General features: G+C 43.9%; 2 protein-coding genes across 2 annotated transcripts in view; one reads left to right on the top strand and one right to left on the bottom strand.

Annotated features, from left to right (window-relative positions):
• Positions 1 to 1,566, bottom strand: part of cpo (carboxypeptidase O) — a 10,978-nt gene extending 9,412 nt beyond the window's left edge. The window contains exon 1 of the mRNA XM_008283147.1: positions 1,500 to 1,566. Within this exon, the coding sequence (XP_008281369.1) occupies positions 1,500 to 1,566 (67 nt within the window). The remainder of the gene's footprint in view (positions 1 to 1,499) is intronic.
• A 3,706-nt stretch (positions 1,567 to 5,272) lies between these two features.
• Positions 5,273 to 15,308, top strand: part of cckbra (cholecystokinin B receptor a) — a 49,983-nt gene continuing 39,947 nt past the window's right edge. The window contains exon 1 of the mRNA XM_008283133.1: positions 5,273 to 5,598. Within this exon, the coding sequence (XP_008281355.1) occupies positions 5,454 to 5,598 (145 nt within the window). The 5' untranslated portion in view covers positions 5,273 to 5,453. The remainder of the gene's footprint in view (positions 5,599 to 15,308) is intronic.

Genomic DNA, 15,308 nt, shown 5'->3' with positions numbered 1-15,308 from the left:
ATAGAGAATCAAAGCACACTTCACCGGCTCTTTCTTCATAATGATGGATGAAAGCACTAATGCTTTTGGATGAGAGAGGCCGGCCACTCTGTCGCACTCAGACACGAGCTCACAGCGTTTCAACGACTGTCTGTCTGCATGCGTCTGGATGCAAACACATCGCAGCACCTATAAAGTTAAGTTTATAGAACATGAATGGGTAAGAGAGATGGATTACTCTCGGGGCCTAAAGGTTAAGTAAGGCTTAAGCTTGAATTATTCTGGGTACTTTAATTCAGAGAAAGATCTACAGGAGTTTACACTATCTGGCAGTTTTCCATTAAACATTTAACAATCGCCCCAACAGTTTATTTCACCGCCGGACTCTTTGTTTTACGAGCTGAAGTTAACTTGGAGAGTGCATGCGGCGAAGAAAAGCTGCGTTCCAGCAGAAAAGCTGAAACGACTGACCAGTTCTTCTAATTACATTCCTGTGAGGTGTTCGGGTTCTTGTGGGTCGGTTGGTTTTAGGAAGTGAGGCGTCTGTTAGAGCAATGCTGACGTGAGTTTGTCATTAAGTCTCGGCTTCATTACTTTGAAAATGTGCCCCGGATTATGATTCTGACCTCCTGTAAGCGGAGATATTTATCTAATTTAAGAGAACAGTGAATGCAGAACAAGACGAGTAAAATATGTTTTGAGTTGGATCTACTTAAACAAAAAACAAGTTCAGTAAGATGATGATTAAGAGTTTAGTGTTTTGGCAAATCCTCCCCTCCCATCTTAGCGTTATGCTTACCAACATCCCTAAAGCTCAGTAACTACCAAAAAACAGATGGAAGAAACAGTTCAAGGGGTGCTGGTTGTCTTATTTTTTCGTATCTCAATTCACATTTTCCATGCTGCTGAACTCCTGGATGTAGCTTCATCCTTCACAGAGCAAAAAGGTGATTTCCCAAAGACAAAAAAAGAAATCCCTTTAAGCATGAAGCACTCTGTCTAAAGCCTGTATTCAAACAGAATGTCTGCAAGTACCTTAAACATGCTTATTAAAATGTCGTTCCCTCGCTGTTTGTTTTCATACTGAGGTAAAATAATGAAGATCAGGACAACATCCTCGAGCAGCAAAGCGAGCACACACAAGAACATGTCAAACATTCTTATGTCAGCAGCCTCTAAACACACACACCTGAGGCTATACACCTGTACACATGTTAAGCTGCTTTTCTCTCACATTGGAAGATTTTAGAAACACGTCTGTCTACATTCTCTGAGTTTAGTCGTAGCAACTGGACTCGCTGGAGTTTCTTGAAGACCTCTCATCCACGAGGCTTCATCAGTTTTGACTGAGCAGTTGGGAGAGTTTAAGGATGTAAGTATGTGGAACTCCCAACCAGTCAGTCAGAACTGATGAAGCCTCTTGGATGAGAGGAGGAATGTCCTCAAGAAACTCCAGCGAGTCCGGTTCGTACGACCAAACTACGAGAATAACCATGACCTGGATGACTGTGAATCCTAACAGCCATGTCTGTCTACGCTTAAGGAGATAATGATCATAATGACACCGGTGATTACAGCTGTTATCATTATGCATACATGAACTGGGACAATGTTGAAGAATCCTCTAATGAAATTAAATCAGATTGAAAACCTTTAGGGACCCTGATGCTTTAGGAAACACTAGAGGGAGTCGAGCGAGGCTTCGGCAGGAGAGCTTTTGTTTTAACATGTAAGAGAGCCATTTGACTTTCCAGTAATTAGTGATATCAACACCGGCATTTTAACGATTCATAATTCCACTGTGACTCGTCAGAACGGCCGATATCTGAATGTTAAAGTGGCTTCCTATGTCTGTCCTGTCCCGTCAGCGTGAGAAGCAGATTGCTGATGATGCATCTCACATCATCTGTCGCAGGATTTCCCAAACTGTGCTCATGCCAGGAGCCCCGACACAGATAATCAGTCGACGACAAACCCTGATTTTGTCGTATTCATGAGCATTTGAAGACAATTCCAATGTTTGCCCACTTACACTGAAAACACTCAGGTCCAAAAGATCCATATCTATAGATTTTGATTGATTCAATTAAATGTTTTCAGTATAAAAGACATAAGTCACTGAAAAGCTGAATCATCAGAGCTCACAATGAACTGCAGATGACAGATCTTCAACAGATATTAGGAGAAATAAGGGCTCTAGGAGTGATCCCTGTGGAACATCCTTGGGTCACTCCTAGAGCCCTTATATCATCCACATACACAAGGAAAAATAAGGGCTCTAGGACTGATCCCTGTGGAACACCCTTGATTCTAACAAAGTACTACTTATACGCATTTACTGATCACTGAAGTATGATTTAACCCACGTATCTGATCAAACCCCAACCTAATCAAGCACCAGCAGGAGGAACAACCCTGATCCACAGAGACCCCAAAATGTACTGGTACCCACAGGACACCCTCAGACGTCCAGTCTTCATGCCCCGATGGGTCAGAGGTGTTTCGGTAAGTCAGTGGAGATGTACACAAGAGTAGGCAGAAGGTTTTAATATTGTGGTTGATGTTATAATTATGCCCTTTAGCGGTTTACACGATACAATCCAGCACCAGTCAATGCTCTGTGCAGCAATCAAGTAAAGTCAAAGGTCAGATCACCTTTTTCTTTAGCTCAAGGAAAGACTTCTGTATGTTCATTAGTATTGACTGAGCTATCTCAGAGCACTCGTGAATTCTTCAAATGGGCAGAATGACAATCCATTTCTCACACATCAGTAGCTCGACTTTACCTGAACTGTTTTTTTTTGGTGGATTATCACACCATGAATCCCACTTCTCTGAAAGCAAAACAAAATGCCTCCACTCGAGCAGAGTGTTCAGAGAACCCAAAGTATCAGAAGACAAATTCCCCCATCTCATCAAACATGCTCGTCATGACCTGTGTGCAGACATTGATACAGTGGAAATCAATGTGCAGCTGCCGCAGAACTCACAACACTACAGTCTCGAGGGGGAGGGAAGGGAGAGACTTTTGGCACGACTTTAATAAGGCGCTCTCTTGCAAAATGTGGAAAAAAACACCAGCACATGTTATCCAAGCTGGAACACCGCACACGCACATGCCTCCCACACATGGACGCAGTACAAAAGCAATAAGAGTACTTGTAAAACCATCACCACGACTGACAGCAAGCACCTAACAAATCACAAACACAAATAGTGTAGCCTTCCTCCTCCACAGTGCAAACCCACTCCCCCTCCTCCCCCGCTGCCTCCAGACACTTTTCAAAGCATCAGCATCATTTCTCAAGCGGTAAAACATGAACTGAACTAAACCCTGAGGCGCTGAGACTGTTCCCCATAAACAAAGTCATCACGCTGCACATCAGGAGTCCCAGAACCTCTTACCTTATTCCTGCGGGTCAGCCAAGTTGCCGAGTGGAAAATTTAACAGTTGTTCCGCAGGCTATGGAGGATCTCCAAGACGTTCTGCAGTTCCAAACAGATCATTTAAAACAGTCAAAGTGTAAACAAGACAGTCGCATTCGCATAAAATGTGTAAAAACTCTCATCGAAAACACAGGATGTGCAACAGCACCAGCCGTCCTCTGCTTTAACTCATCAGACGCTCCAAGAAGAGGTGGCTGCTACTCTTCGTCCCACTGATGATCCTCACCTGACATCGTGGAGGTTCTTCAGGACAGCACAGACATCAACAGCCTTCATCCCCTTAGACAAAGATACAAACAATGCATTACACAAAAAGAAAACAATTTAATGAGGTCCGAACAAAACTAGTCACACACAGCTTGAGGACCAAAAGGGTCAAGGAACTGTTCAGATGAGGAGTCAAGCCAGTGTTTGTGTTTGAGGCACAAATTTGTCAATTTCTTCACCAAACAACAAAGATGAAAGAAATGACCAAAAGCTGAATGAATGTGTTTGTAACAGAGATTTGTTGTCTTGTTTGCGCCCACATGAACTGTGTCACTGCTTCTGAAATGTATCTTGTGAGCCTTCGTAGGAGGTCTGAACCTGAGGCTGGCAAAGTCTAGACTCAACTCCTGAACTATATATAAAGTTTAAATTAGATCAACCTTAACCAGCTGCAAAATGCTTTGTTGTATTAGTATTAACATATATTACAACCAGTAAAAGAAGCATGACAAAGATTATTTTCAATATTTTAAATAAACGGGATCCTATATGATGCTATGTATGAACATGTATGGAGTGGAGTCTCCCAACGGACTGATATAATTATAATAACTACATGTCCACGATGTCTGCAGCTGGACAGAAGGGACAATATTCAACATTTAAAGAGGAAATGAAATATTTACATTGTAATATAAATATTACATACAAGTCTGTTCCTCTGCTTGCTAGTGCCAGCTAACTGTGCTAGCTGTAGCCGTTTAACATGGTTTTAAGCTGAGCGGAAACAGACTTTGACACAACACAGCTAGCATACAGCGAGGTTTTGTAGCTTTGTCTTGAACACAATCATACAGTAACATTGCTAATAGTTAAATATTATTTTCAGAATCTAACTGATGTACTACTTTAACAGAAACTTTTTTTAATCTAATAGTTAGCTTAGCTTTCCTGGTAGTCGATCAGCTAGTATATGGACAAGTACTGACAACCATTTTATGTTAGCTTAAGAGACGGGTAAGAACTTGTTACTGTGGTCAGAACAGACAAAATAAGTTCTCACCTGTGAAATATATTGACATGTTGCTTGTTTTTTTTCATTTGAACATCCAACAGCAGCACAAAAGTTGTCTTTTTAACTCTTTAAACGGCAAAAACCTCAGGGCAATATGGCGGCCGCGACACAAGTCCGTTCCCGTTAGCTTGCTAGTGCTGCTAACTGTGCTAGCTATTCGAACACTGACACAACACAGCTAGCATACAGTGACTTTTTGTAGCTTTGCCGCTGAAAGTAGCACCTATTGCGCTAAAAACGAGTCAACACAAGAAGCTAAAAGCTGCTGAAACACTCTGTTGGGTTCGTTATTAGCAACACGTCAGGTGACTTCTTAATAAGTCCTTCTTAACCACCGCAGTCACCTTTTTAGTCAGTTAGAAAATTACAATTTAAGGTGCTGTTCTGTGAAGGTGAAGTCCCTCCACCTTGCAGCCGAAGATAAGCAGCCTATTGATGCAGTGCCGGGGCTGAACTGTGACAGTCGTGAGCTGAATGGAGGCAGAGCGGAGGAGAGGGAGGACGTGTGTGAGAGCAGCAGTTGCCTTAGCAGCGCAGCCTCATTCCTCCACAGTCGGGCTCCAGTCCGCCGCCACAGCGCTTCAGACCGGGGCTGCTCCATTAACCCGCCACACTCCGGCTTTTCTCTGCTAAAAACTCCACTTCGGGCTCTCTCCAAGTTTCCCAACACGCCTTCTCCGGGTGTTATGAAGAAAAGGGCGAGTTGCTTCCAGCTCTGAACAGGTGTGCGACCAGCGGCGCCGTCATGGCTCTGCAGGCGGGGAACGGCAGCGCGGCGGACGGGTCAGCGGGCTGCGCTCCGCCGGGCAACCTCAGCCTGGAAGTTACCGACTACAACATGAGCTGCTCCAACAGCTCCGTCCTCCCCAAACCGGCCACCAGAGCCAGAGGTAAGACCCGATCTGCCTTATTTTTTTTCTTTCCTGCAAGGTGTCCCTCATGAGTCACCCAGGCTGAGGTGTTGAGCAGATGGAACCCAAACGGCACCATCAGGCAACATCTGGCCCACATCAGGTCCAGCACGAACAAATGAGCTGCTGAACTGTTTTTGCTTTATAATTTGGCTCATGGTTTCTCATTTGCTTTTTGTTGGAACAAAACCAAGTTGACAGCATGTTTCAGGGCCTTTATTTCATTTAACTGCCAGCGATGACCGATAACCTGCTTAAAATCCAATCAGCAGACCTCATGTGCAGTCATTTCATCACGGATATTAAACTGGATGGTGCAGCACAGGCACAAAGCTTTCTCACCATCCAGCCTGCTTTACCCCAAAAACAATCAGGAGTTTTCTCTCCTTTAACTTTGCCAGCCTGGTTGAGCCATCAATCACCGAGCAGCCTCATTTTCTGCATCACCCAATCTGGAGGAGCTGCGCCAAAAGCAGTTTTAATTCTTCCGTGTTTGTTTTTCTCGCTTTATAATTGTGGGAATGCAAGAAGCAGATTAAAGCCGCTCCACACCAGGGAGGAGATCCGTCCTCTTATCAGGACACCAGTTGAATGTATTGGGTAACGAGGGCCTTGGTGTGGGCGGATGTTCTCCCTCCTGCTTCTGCTGCAGCATTGAGAAAATTTCAAATCTTGCCCCACTAAATAATTCACAGACATTCCTCCTTCTTTGCTGCATTACTTTTATTGACCTTACCGAGGAGGCAGCAGGCAGGCAGGCGTGGAGCAATCACAGGCCGTGGTCACTGTTTGACCAAAGCTTCAGCCTCTCCTCTCCTGACACACTGACTGTCCTCCTGCCCTGTTTCACTTTCAGGCCAAAGAAGAGCAACAAAGGCCGATTATGTGCACTGTTGCTCTCAAACGTCCACAGCTGGGGCAGGAAATTAAAGCCCCCGTCCCTCCACTGGGGGAATTACCGCCGTTCGATTCATTGAATTGGAGATTTAGTCCTTGGCTTGCACAAGGGCCGAGCTGCTGGAAAGTACTTTTATATTACTTTGTTTTTATGAGTTGTGTCGGCAAAGAAAATGCTTAAATCACTTATTTTGAGCTTTGTTTTTATAGGTAATAAAGAGAACATGGTGCGTTTTAGGTTTATGAAACTATTAAACAGTAAAAAGTTGAAGAAATATGCAGTGTTTAAGCAACACATTTCAATACAGAGTGCTGGACAGGAGCATAAAGCACGAAAGCAATTATAATTTAGATGAAAAATGAGATGCCACCCTATGATTTATAGCAGCTATATGAGGCATAAATGATTCAGTTAGTTATTCTCATTACAGATTATTTCCTCCATGACTCTTTCTGACCACACATCCCCATCGCGCTTGTTTTCTCAGACCAAAAGTAAAACCCAACAGGAGGCTTTATTCATCCTACAGTCGCTCACATCAGCTTAACTTCTGACAGTATTCCAGTGACAGGCTGCTTTGTGCCGCCCCTGCATGAACAGCTGAGCTCTTCTTTCTCTTCTCGCTACTGTAGATACTATAGAGCTGCTATAGCGGGTTTTCAAACGGCGAGGTGCGCCTCTCTGGGGAGGCGTGGGAGAGTTGAAAGGAGGCGCGAAGGCAGAAATGAGACAATACAGTACGAGGTGAGAGAGACGTGCTGCTGTGCTAAAAACAACCGCTGTAGTGCAGCTCGGCCCAGCGGTTGGGACCGGCTTCATCAACACAGTCAGCAGACGGACGCCGGCGCCGCTCAGTGCGTCAGAAATCACACGTACTGCCAGAGCGAGAACTCAGGCAGGTCTGAACACACGCCGTACGAGTATTTTTAGATGCAGTGAGGATGTCGTTATCATTAACAGACATGTGTTGCAGAAAAAACATCTAGAAAACGCTCCTTTTATCTGCTTGAGAATCCAGAGTCTGTACATGTGTGGCTGCACTGCACGCTGCTATTAGGGATTCGGCGCAGTTCTCATCGAGCCAATTTACCAAAATGTATGCAAATGTAGGCTAAAAGAATGAGGCACATTGTCAATCCCTGCTTTAAATGTGCTGCAGGAATGTGAGTGGTCCTGGTTCCTGCTTTATAAACAGTTTCCTGTTTGATTTTAAACCCCAGAGCTTTGATGTTTTAACAAATGTAAGAGTGTGTATGCCGTTGTCTTAATGTTCTATCTCAAACAAAAGACCATTTTTCGTAGCCGTTCATATTGGGGTGGGTGGGAGAAGTCTCTGCTGTTGCTCTCTCACTTAGTTTTTTTTTTCTTCTAACGCCCAAAATATCAAACGATCCTCTTGAGATCTGTGCAATTGAATTTGGAGAAACAGGGTGTCGAGCAGCTCCAACCGCACAAAAGTGAAACGCCGTCTGACACGCATCACGTTACAGTAATCGCTGTGGACTCGTGGGAGCGGTTCGGCTCAGACGGGTTCCCGCTTATGTGGAACAACATCTGCAGCAGCACCTTGACACCGCATGGACGCTCTGCGCTGCCCGCTGATTCAAAGTGGCACTTTGCTGAGCTCACCCCGTCCATGTGAGATAAGTTATCGTGAAGTGGATCTCATAAGCATTAAATGAACACTGTTGTTCACGGGGGGGAAACCAGCCAGTTGCCTTGAGCAAAAAGAAAAAAAAAAAACAGAGAGAGTGAGACTGCTGCAGAGATGTTGCGCTGCATGTACAGTGGCAGGCCCACGACGGAGTTTCTAACATTTCACCAATTTCCCCCAATGAGGTGTCTTGTAGAAGGAATTAGCATCGTGTTCCCTTTGGGGCTGTCATAACATGATCACAGCAATCGGATCAAATAATTGGAAAATTTGGAAGCGACCTGGCGAGGCGGAACTCGCAGCACGCGGGCACAAATTACTTGAAGCATCCTCCTTTGCTGATAATGAGCCGCTGCCTCTTAGGTACAATCCAATCCAGAGGAGCTTAAAAACCCTACTGTAGTGCCCGTTTAATGAGGAAAATCAATAAAGGACGATCGCTTTGTGTGCCATCAGCTCACTCCAGGAAAACTGCACATATTTCATAAATCTCGAGGATGTGTTATGATTCTTGTGGAAAATAATGGCACCAATAAAGATTTTCTTAAACATAAGAAGCATTCCCTCAACCGTGGAATAGCTGTATTGATCTGTGATGCTCGCTGTCTGCACACCGGCTCTATTTATCAACGGAGGACTGGAATGAGGTTGAGCCACAGTTTTATGGGGGTTACCCTCCAGCAGCTGGGCTCAGCGCCTTCGATAGGCAGCTCATTTCACTGCCAGTTAATCCTTAATCATGTGACTTAGTAGCCCCACATATGTGTGGAATATCTGAGAAGGTATAAGCAGCCATATGCTACCGGGCTCTGGAAAGATGATTCTGAAATATATGCACCGAGACCTTTGATTGAATTTTTACTCTGTGAACTTTAGGGCCTCTGAAGTCCAGAGAAAGTCCAATTAGTAATTGAACTGAATTGGTTCTCCTTAAGAACCACAGGTGCCTGGCTGCTGGTTTGTTTTACATAGTGATTTATGGGATTCGAGTGGAAAACACCTCGGCTGAATGTTTAATTTAAAACGGAAATCCCTTAAGAGGCAGCTCCTCTAATTGCAACGAGATGCTGCTTCAAATTAAGACTACCCCGAAGAGGATGAGACAGAATCTGTTTCAACAAGGTCGGGGTCACGACACTTGATTACACTTCTTCTAATGAGTGTTTCGGTGGTAGTTTTAAAAACGGGTGCTGCGTTGAGTAAATCATCAAGGCTCCAAGAGGTCTGTCTGGGAGAGCTGCCATGATTGACAGATTCACTGAGCTAGCAGGCAAAGTTTATTCATTTAGCAACTTTCACAACAAAAGTTGGAGAAGCAAAAGAAACGCGGGAGGAAAAAGGCAATATATAAAAACACACAGGGCTAAGAGTCCAACCCAAGACGACTAGCTGGTAATATAAAGAAAAGTTAGCTTCATAGCAAAGGTTGGACATTTTGGGAAACATGCTCATTCCCCTTCTTGCAGGAAGTTCGATATCATCTCTCATGCACAGTAAACATAATAGTTGTCGGTCTGTCTCTGAGTCTGGGTTTTCAGGGTTGACTCAGTCGGTACCTCAGGCCCATGCAGCTGCTCCACTGGTTTCTTTTTCATAAAACCAACGTGTATCAATACTGACGCCCTTTCAGGCTCATAATACAGTCGGAGCTTCTACATAAAGATGGATGAACCTCCTGGACGCCACCTACGGGTCTCCTGAGCAGCAGTTTAAAGCTCAGCGTGGTGTTACAGTCTGGACAGAGTCCAATTCCTCCAAACTCTTAATCAAAAAACGAGGCGGGCCACGCAGATGTCTCTGAGCCGGCATCCACCTGTCACTCACACTGACCACGCCCCTAATTATGAGTGTGTATTATTTAAGCCTTAATACAAGAGAAATTAGCTTCACAGACCAAAACTATTTTACGTTATTTCTACTGTAAAGGTGGTAACATGGAGATCTACGGATTCACCATGAAGGTGGATGTAGCTTCAAAGAAAACCCCTTAAACCCACATTCCTTCACATGGCCAGCAGGGGGCGACTCCTCTGGTTGCAAACAGAAGCCTGACTGAACCGAAGTCGAATACAGAACGACTCCGCTTTTGCTTCGTTACCTCAGTAAACATTTTACTAACGGGCGTATACAAGCAACTGTTACCTCAAGACCTTTCAAACCTTTTTTTTTTATTATAGTCTAATTTAGCCAGTCTGTAGCTAGCCTCAAGTGGCTAATCACAGAACTGCAGTTTTGGCTCCATTTGTCGGCACCAGATGTTTCTGCTTCGATTTTGATTTGTTACCTTAATGAACATTTTTAATAATGACTTCCTAGTTTCGGTGGTTAGTTCCAAGTCTCGTCCAGCTGATGTTCATTTTGTAAACGACGGCCCCATTTAGAGGAAAAGGACAATAAAGCAGGGTATCACTTAGGGCGGGGCTAACTACTTGTGACGTACAGGTTGCAACACTGACTCTGGGTTCTCCAACCAGATCATCACTCATTCTGCCTAGAAGACCAACATGGTGGCAGCCAAACGCAGCTTCAGAACAGTCGTCCACAAACCAACAGTCGTTCATCCATTTTTCACACCAAGTGTTTGGTTCAAACATCACAAAACCGACGTAGTGTCACAGACCGAAGCAAAAAGAGACTAAATACAAAGTGTGAATGAAAGATCCACAGAGTTGAAGATATTTCAGGGGTTTGGAACCGGATCCAGGATGTAAACAGCTGCTGGGAACCTTCCAGTACACATGAAGTCTTTACTGTTGCACGTTCAGGCATCCTAATCCTAACTGGTTTGTAGACCCACTGCAAACATGGACTCTGTGTCTGTATATTTTCCAGTCTGTAGCCAGCCTGCCCTCTGAGCATTGAGAGGCGTCTGCCCTCATATCATTGTGTTTGCAGAGGCAGCAGAGGGGACATGGATTTACTGAATTTGTCACCCTCAGGAAAGGCTGCAGTGCAGTAAGTCTGCCTCCGTTCGCCTGCTGAATGCTTTAAACAGACCAGAGCGACTGCATACGAGCCAAGAAGCTCATCAAGTCTGATTTTAATTTAGATTCTGCTGCTCTTGGTTGGTTCGTTTGCAAGATTTCAAGTGAAAACATTCAGTTTAGCGTTCGAATGTGTTGATAAAGACCCCGAAAGAGGAATTATTGGCATCAGAAGCCGATGTACATGTCAGAACGGGCCTCGTGGGTAATTGAATATGTGCTGAGCTTGTTCATGTGCTACCAACAAGCTCATTTCCAACTTCCAAAAAAATTTTCAAAGCAACGTAGGATCAATAATCTCTCATGGGGCTGCATGGTGGGAAGACTAATTGAGTTGAATTGTGCTGACTGTTACAGTAACCCGCCTCGTTACAGTGATAAAACAGACACGGACTTCTGCATATTGAGCAATACGTTGAATCGCCGCCAAAGGAATCATTTGTTATCAGGTTTTTAGGACCCAGTAATGCAGGTCGTGTTCTGAGCACGGAGTGTGATATTGGTGTACATCCAGCGTCAAAGCCCACTGATTCACTTTGATCCCTTCAGACAAACGGGATTCACATCTCTGACGCGAGGCGGAATCAGTGTTGGCGCTCAGAGATTTTCCTCTGCGAGTAAACCGAACATATACGGAGATCAAACGCACCCTTGTCCCGAGCCTTATCTCCAGATCGAATCTTTTAGAAAACAAGAAAACACCGTCAGCCCTCTGAACTTATCGTGGCATTTTGAAAAGAGCCGACGTCTGGCTGGCCGCGACAATCGGAGAAAGATTGATGAGGATTAAAGAGATTGGAAGTGCTGTGTGATGTCAGGCACTGGCTTATAGGCAGGAGTGGACACAAATAAGGAGGCATTAGAGGCAACCTTTTCACTGCGAGGAGACATTTATAGCGACGCATGTCTGTAGTGGTTTATTCACAATTTGGAGTGTTTACTAGTTAAGAATGAAATGACTCCAGAACACATCCATTAATGGGTAGAAGGAAGACGGATGTTTATGTGTCATAACCAGCCGGCGCTTGTGCTGGGAAAAGATATAGAAAAAAAGAAGAATGAACTGTAAAACACCATCTGCTCGGACGTCAGCCGGTTCTTTCATGAGCTCTTTGGTGGATGAACGCCATAGATGGTAAATGTAGGTGTAGATTTGTTAATTCTTATGATACTGTTTGAATGTAAGTGAATCAAACATCAAATAGTCGGACCAAAACTATGTTTAATGTCGCCCTTTCTTTAAAAAACAAATGTCCTATGAGCCAACGATGGGACATTTTACCATTTTAAAGCAAAAATTATTCTAAAAAAAAACTTAATAAAACTTTTTTATGACCTCCAAACAAGATTTGTCTAACTGGAGTCTTTCTCCATGACTTTAAACGAGACACACAAACGTCCACTTTCCAGAGCAGCACGCTGAGCAGTGAATGAGATGAAGGTTTAAAACCCTTGTTTCATTCCGCTGATATATTATCGGCAAAGGTTGGTACGGAGGGGATTTTTAGAAATCTGTTTTTATCACTTCATAAATCAGAAAGTACTCCGAGCAGCCAGAAATAAAATCAATTCTCACATTCCCAGGAGTCAAATGTTCCACAAATGAGTGAAAACCTTCAGAATATAGATTAGGAATAAAAGTGTGGTTAATGGAAGTGCTGCTGAAATAAAGACCCAGAGCGGGAGGAAAGCTTCATTTCCTAAAAGTCCTATACGTGTTAATTGGGATCATTATGTAACGAACACACATCACCGTGAACCCTCCCCAGTTTATTACTAACATTTGCTGGTAGCGTTTTGCCGTAACGGTAAATATTTCTGCAACACTTCCAGTAAATATGAATAAAGACAGATTCAGACAGAAATACGGAGTCTTGGCAGATTGTTCTCTGCTGTTTTGGAGGAATTACTAACGTGGTTTCAGTAGAAGCTGTCGTGGATACCAGACATGAAACGGTTAAAACTGTCTTCACACAGTAGTAGTATAGGACAGTGGTTCTCAAACTGGGGGTCGGGGCCCTTATGGGGGTCCCAAGATTATTTCAAGGGGTCGCCAGATCATTGTTTAAAAAAAACAAAAAAAAAGAAGCTGTCAAAATTAAAAGCGTATACGTCTTCCCACTCCTTTTTTGAACTTGTTAATCTTACTATTACTCTTTTTTGCTCTTTTTAAAATTATTTCATTTTTATATTTTTTTTCTGTTTCATTTGTTCGAAATAAATTCAATTCATTCGTTCATTTAAAAGAAAATTAACGTGTTAATGCAAAGAGATGAATCTGTGGAGTTCATTTTAAACACATGAATGCATGAAGTTATTACTCATGAGATATTAAAAATTCAAACTGGGGGGTCACAAATATAAACGTATGCTATCTTGGGGGTCGTGGCTCAAACAGTTTGAGAACCTCTGGTCCAGGAGATCTAATGAAACAGAACTGACGACCTCTGCTCCTGCCAAACAAATCCATCAGAAGTGCAGATTATAATTCACTTGTAAACAAAAAACTAAATGTATTCATTCACATTTTGTCACTAAAAAACATCATGTTTGTAATTAATGGCCAGGAAACACATTTGGTGCTTTTCCTTCTGCGTTGTAATATTTTCAAACGTCCATTGAAAAGCTTGCGGTCTTCTTCTTCTTCCTGTTTGCTGTAGTATTGGCACATTATGGCCATGTGTGGGAATGAACTCACTTTACAGTCGACCCTCAAGTGGACGTTAAGGAGCCACATTTTTTAGCACTTTTACACTCATGACACAAGCAAAACGTCTAAACTCCGCTCCACTAGTGGTCCGAAGCCCTTACACTGTTTACTTCGTCCCTCTCTGGATGAATTTCTGGTCATTACTTCACATTCCTGCAACATTTACGCTCCACAAACACTCACACGATGATAAATGCTCACACGACAGAGCTTCCCTCATTCTGAGTTATTTCACTGTGTAGCGTTAATAAAGAGATTCATGCTGTACCTGTCGGTGATAATACAGAGGAACAGCAAATATATTCTTAGGACACAGTAGCTGTAGGGCACTAAGTGCACTGCTCATATATTTCTCAACGGTACCTTGTGTAATATGAGGCAGTGGAGGAGAGCTCACTTTGAGAACAAATCAAGGATGTCACTTCAACCCAGAGGTGTCAGATGTGTGTCTATATCAGTGTTCCTCCATCGCTGCCAGCAGCCACTGAGACAATTGTTAGAAATATTAGATCTGCTTTGCTTTTGTGAAAACTCGATGGTTATTGGTTAAGCCCTCTCTCATGAGGTTTACACTGGGACCCATGGGATTCCAGTCCCAGTGCAGTCCTCTACTCCTTCCATCCATCCTTCCATTATCTATACGCCTTAATCCTCACTAGGGCTGTGGGGGGCGGAGTCTATCCCAGCTGACTCAGGCCTTGTCCACACGTAGCAGGGTTTTTGTAAAACAGAATATCCTGCCTCCTCCGTCTAGAAAAAACGTACCACCTCGTTTTTAGAAAAAATTCATCCATACCTAACCGCATAACCGTGACGACCGGGGCATACGAAAACTGTCACGCCATTCGTTCGGGAGCACAATTTCTGTCTCAAAGTTCTCCCACCAGCTGGCAGCGCATCCCGGTCTGACCCAAAACCAGCATCGGTGTCTTTGACCTTTGACAGAGAACATGCCTCAGATGTGGAATGGCAAGGTGGCGGAAAATAACCGTCCTTAACGCTGTCCTTCGCCTGTGTTCTTGTACGTGGAGCGGTATCTGGACCTGGACCAGAGACTACACAGGTCTGAGGGCGTCCACGCTGTTTCCAAATGTAAACACAGGTCGCATACGTGATGTTAGAACATATTTTGTCGCAGGCAGTGACGTTTTGAAACCTACAACCCGGTTCTTGACGTCCACATGCAGGCGCATGGATTCGCAGGTCCTCACTTTGGTCGGAGGTTTTTGAAAGAATCATTTTTAAAGCCGTAAATCTGCGTTTTCATGCGGATGACAGGATGAATCGTAGAAAAATATCTTGGTTTTGTGAGATACCTGCTACATATGGACGAGGCCTTAGAGACAGACAACCAAGGAATTTAGAATCACCAATTAACCTCAGCATGCTTTTGGAGGAAGCTGGAGAACCCGGAGAGAACCCACGCTGCACGGGGAGAACATG

The sequence above is a fragment of the Stegastes partitus genome, unplaced genomic scaffold (genome assembly GCF_000690725.1).
Source record: "Stegastes partitus isolate 25-593 unplaced genomic scaffold, Stegastes_partitus-1.0.2 Scaffold298, whole genome shotgun sequence".
NCBI classification, from domain to species: Eukaryota; Metazoa; Chordata; class Actinopteri; family Pomacentridae; genus Stegastes; species Stegastes partitus.
Note: the sequence above shows the minus strand (reverse complement) of the source record. Positions and strands in the feature narration are given on the sequence as shown.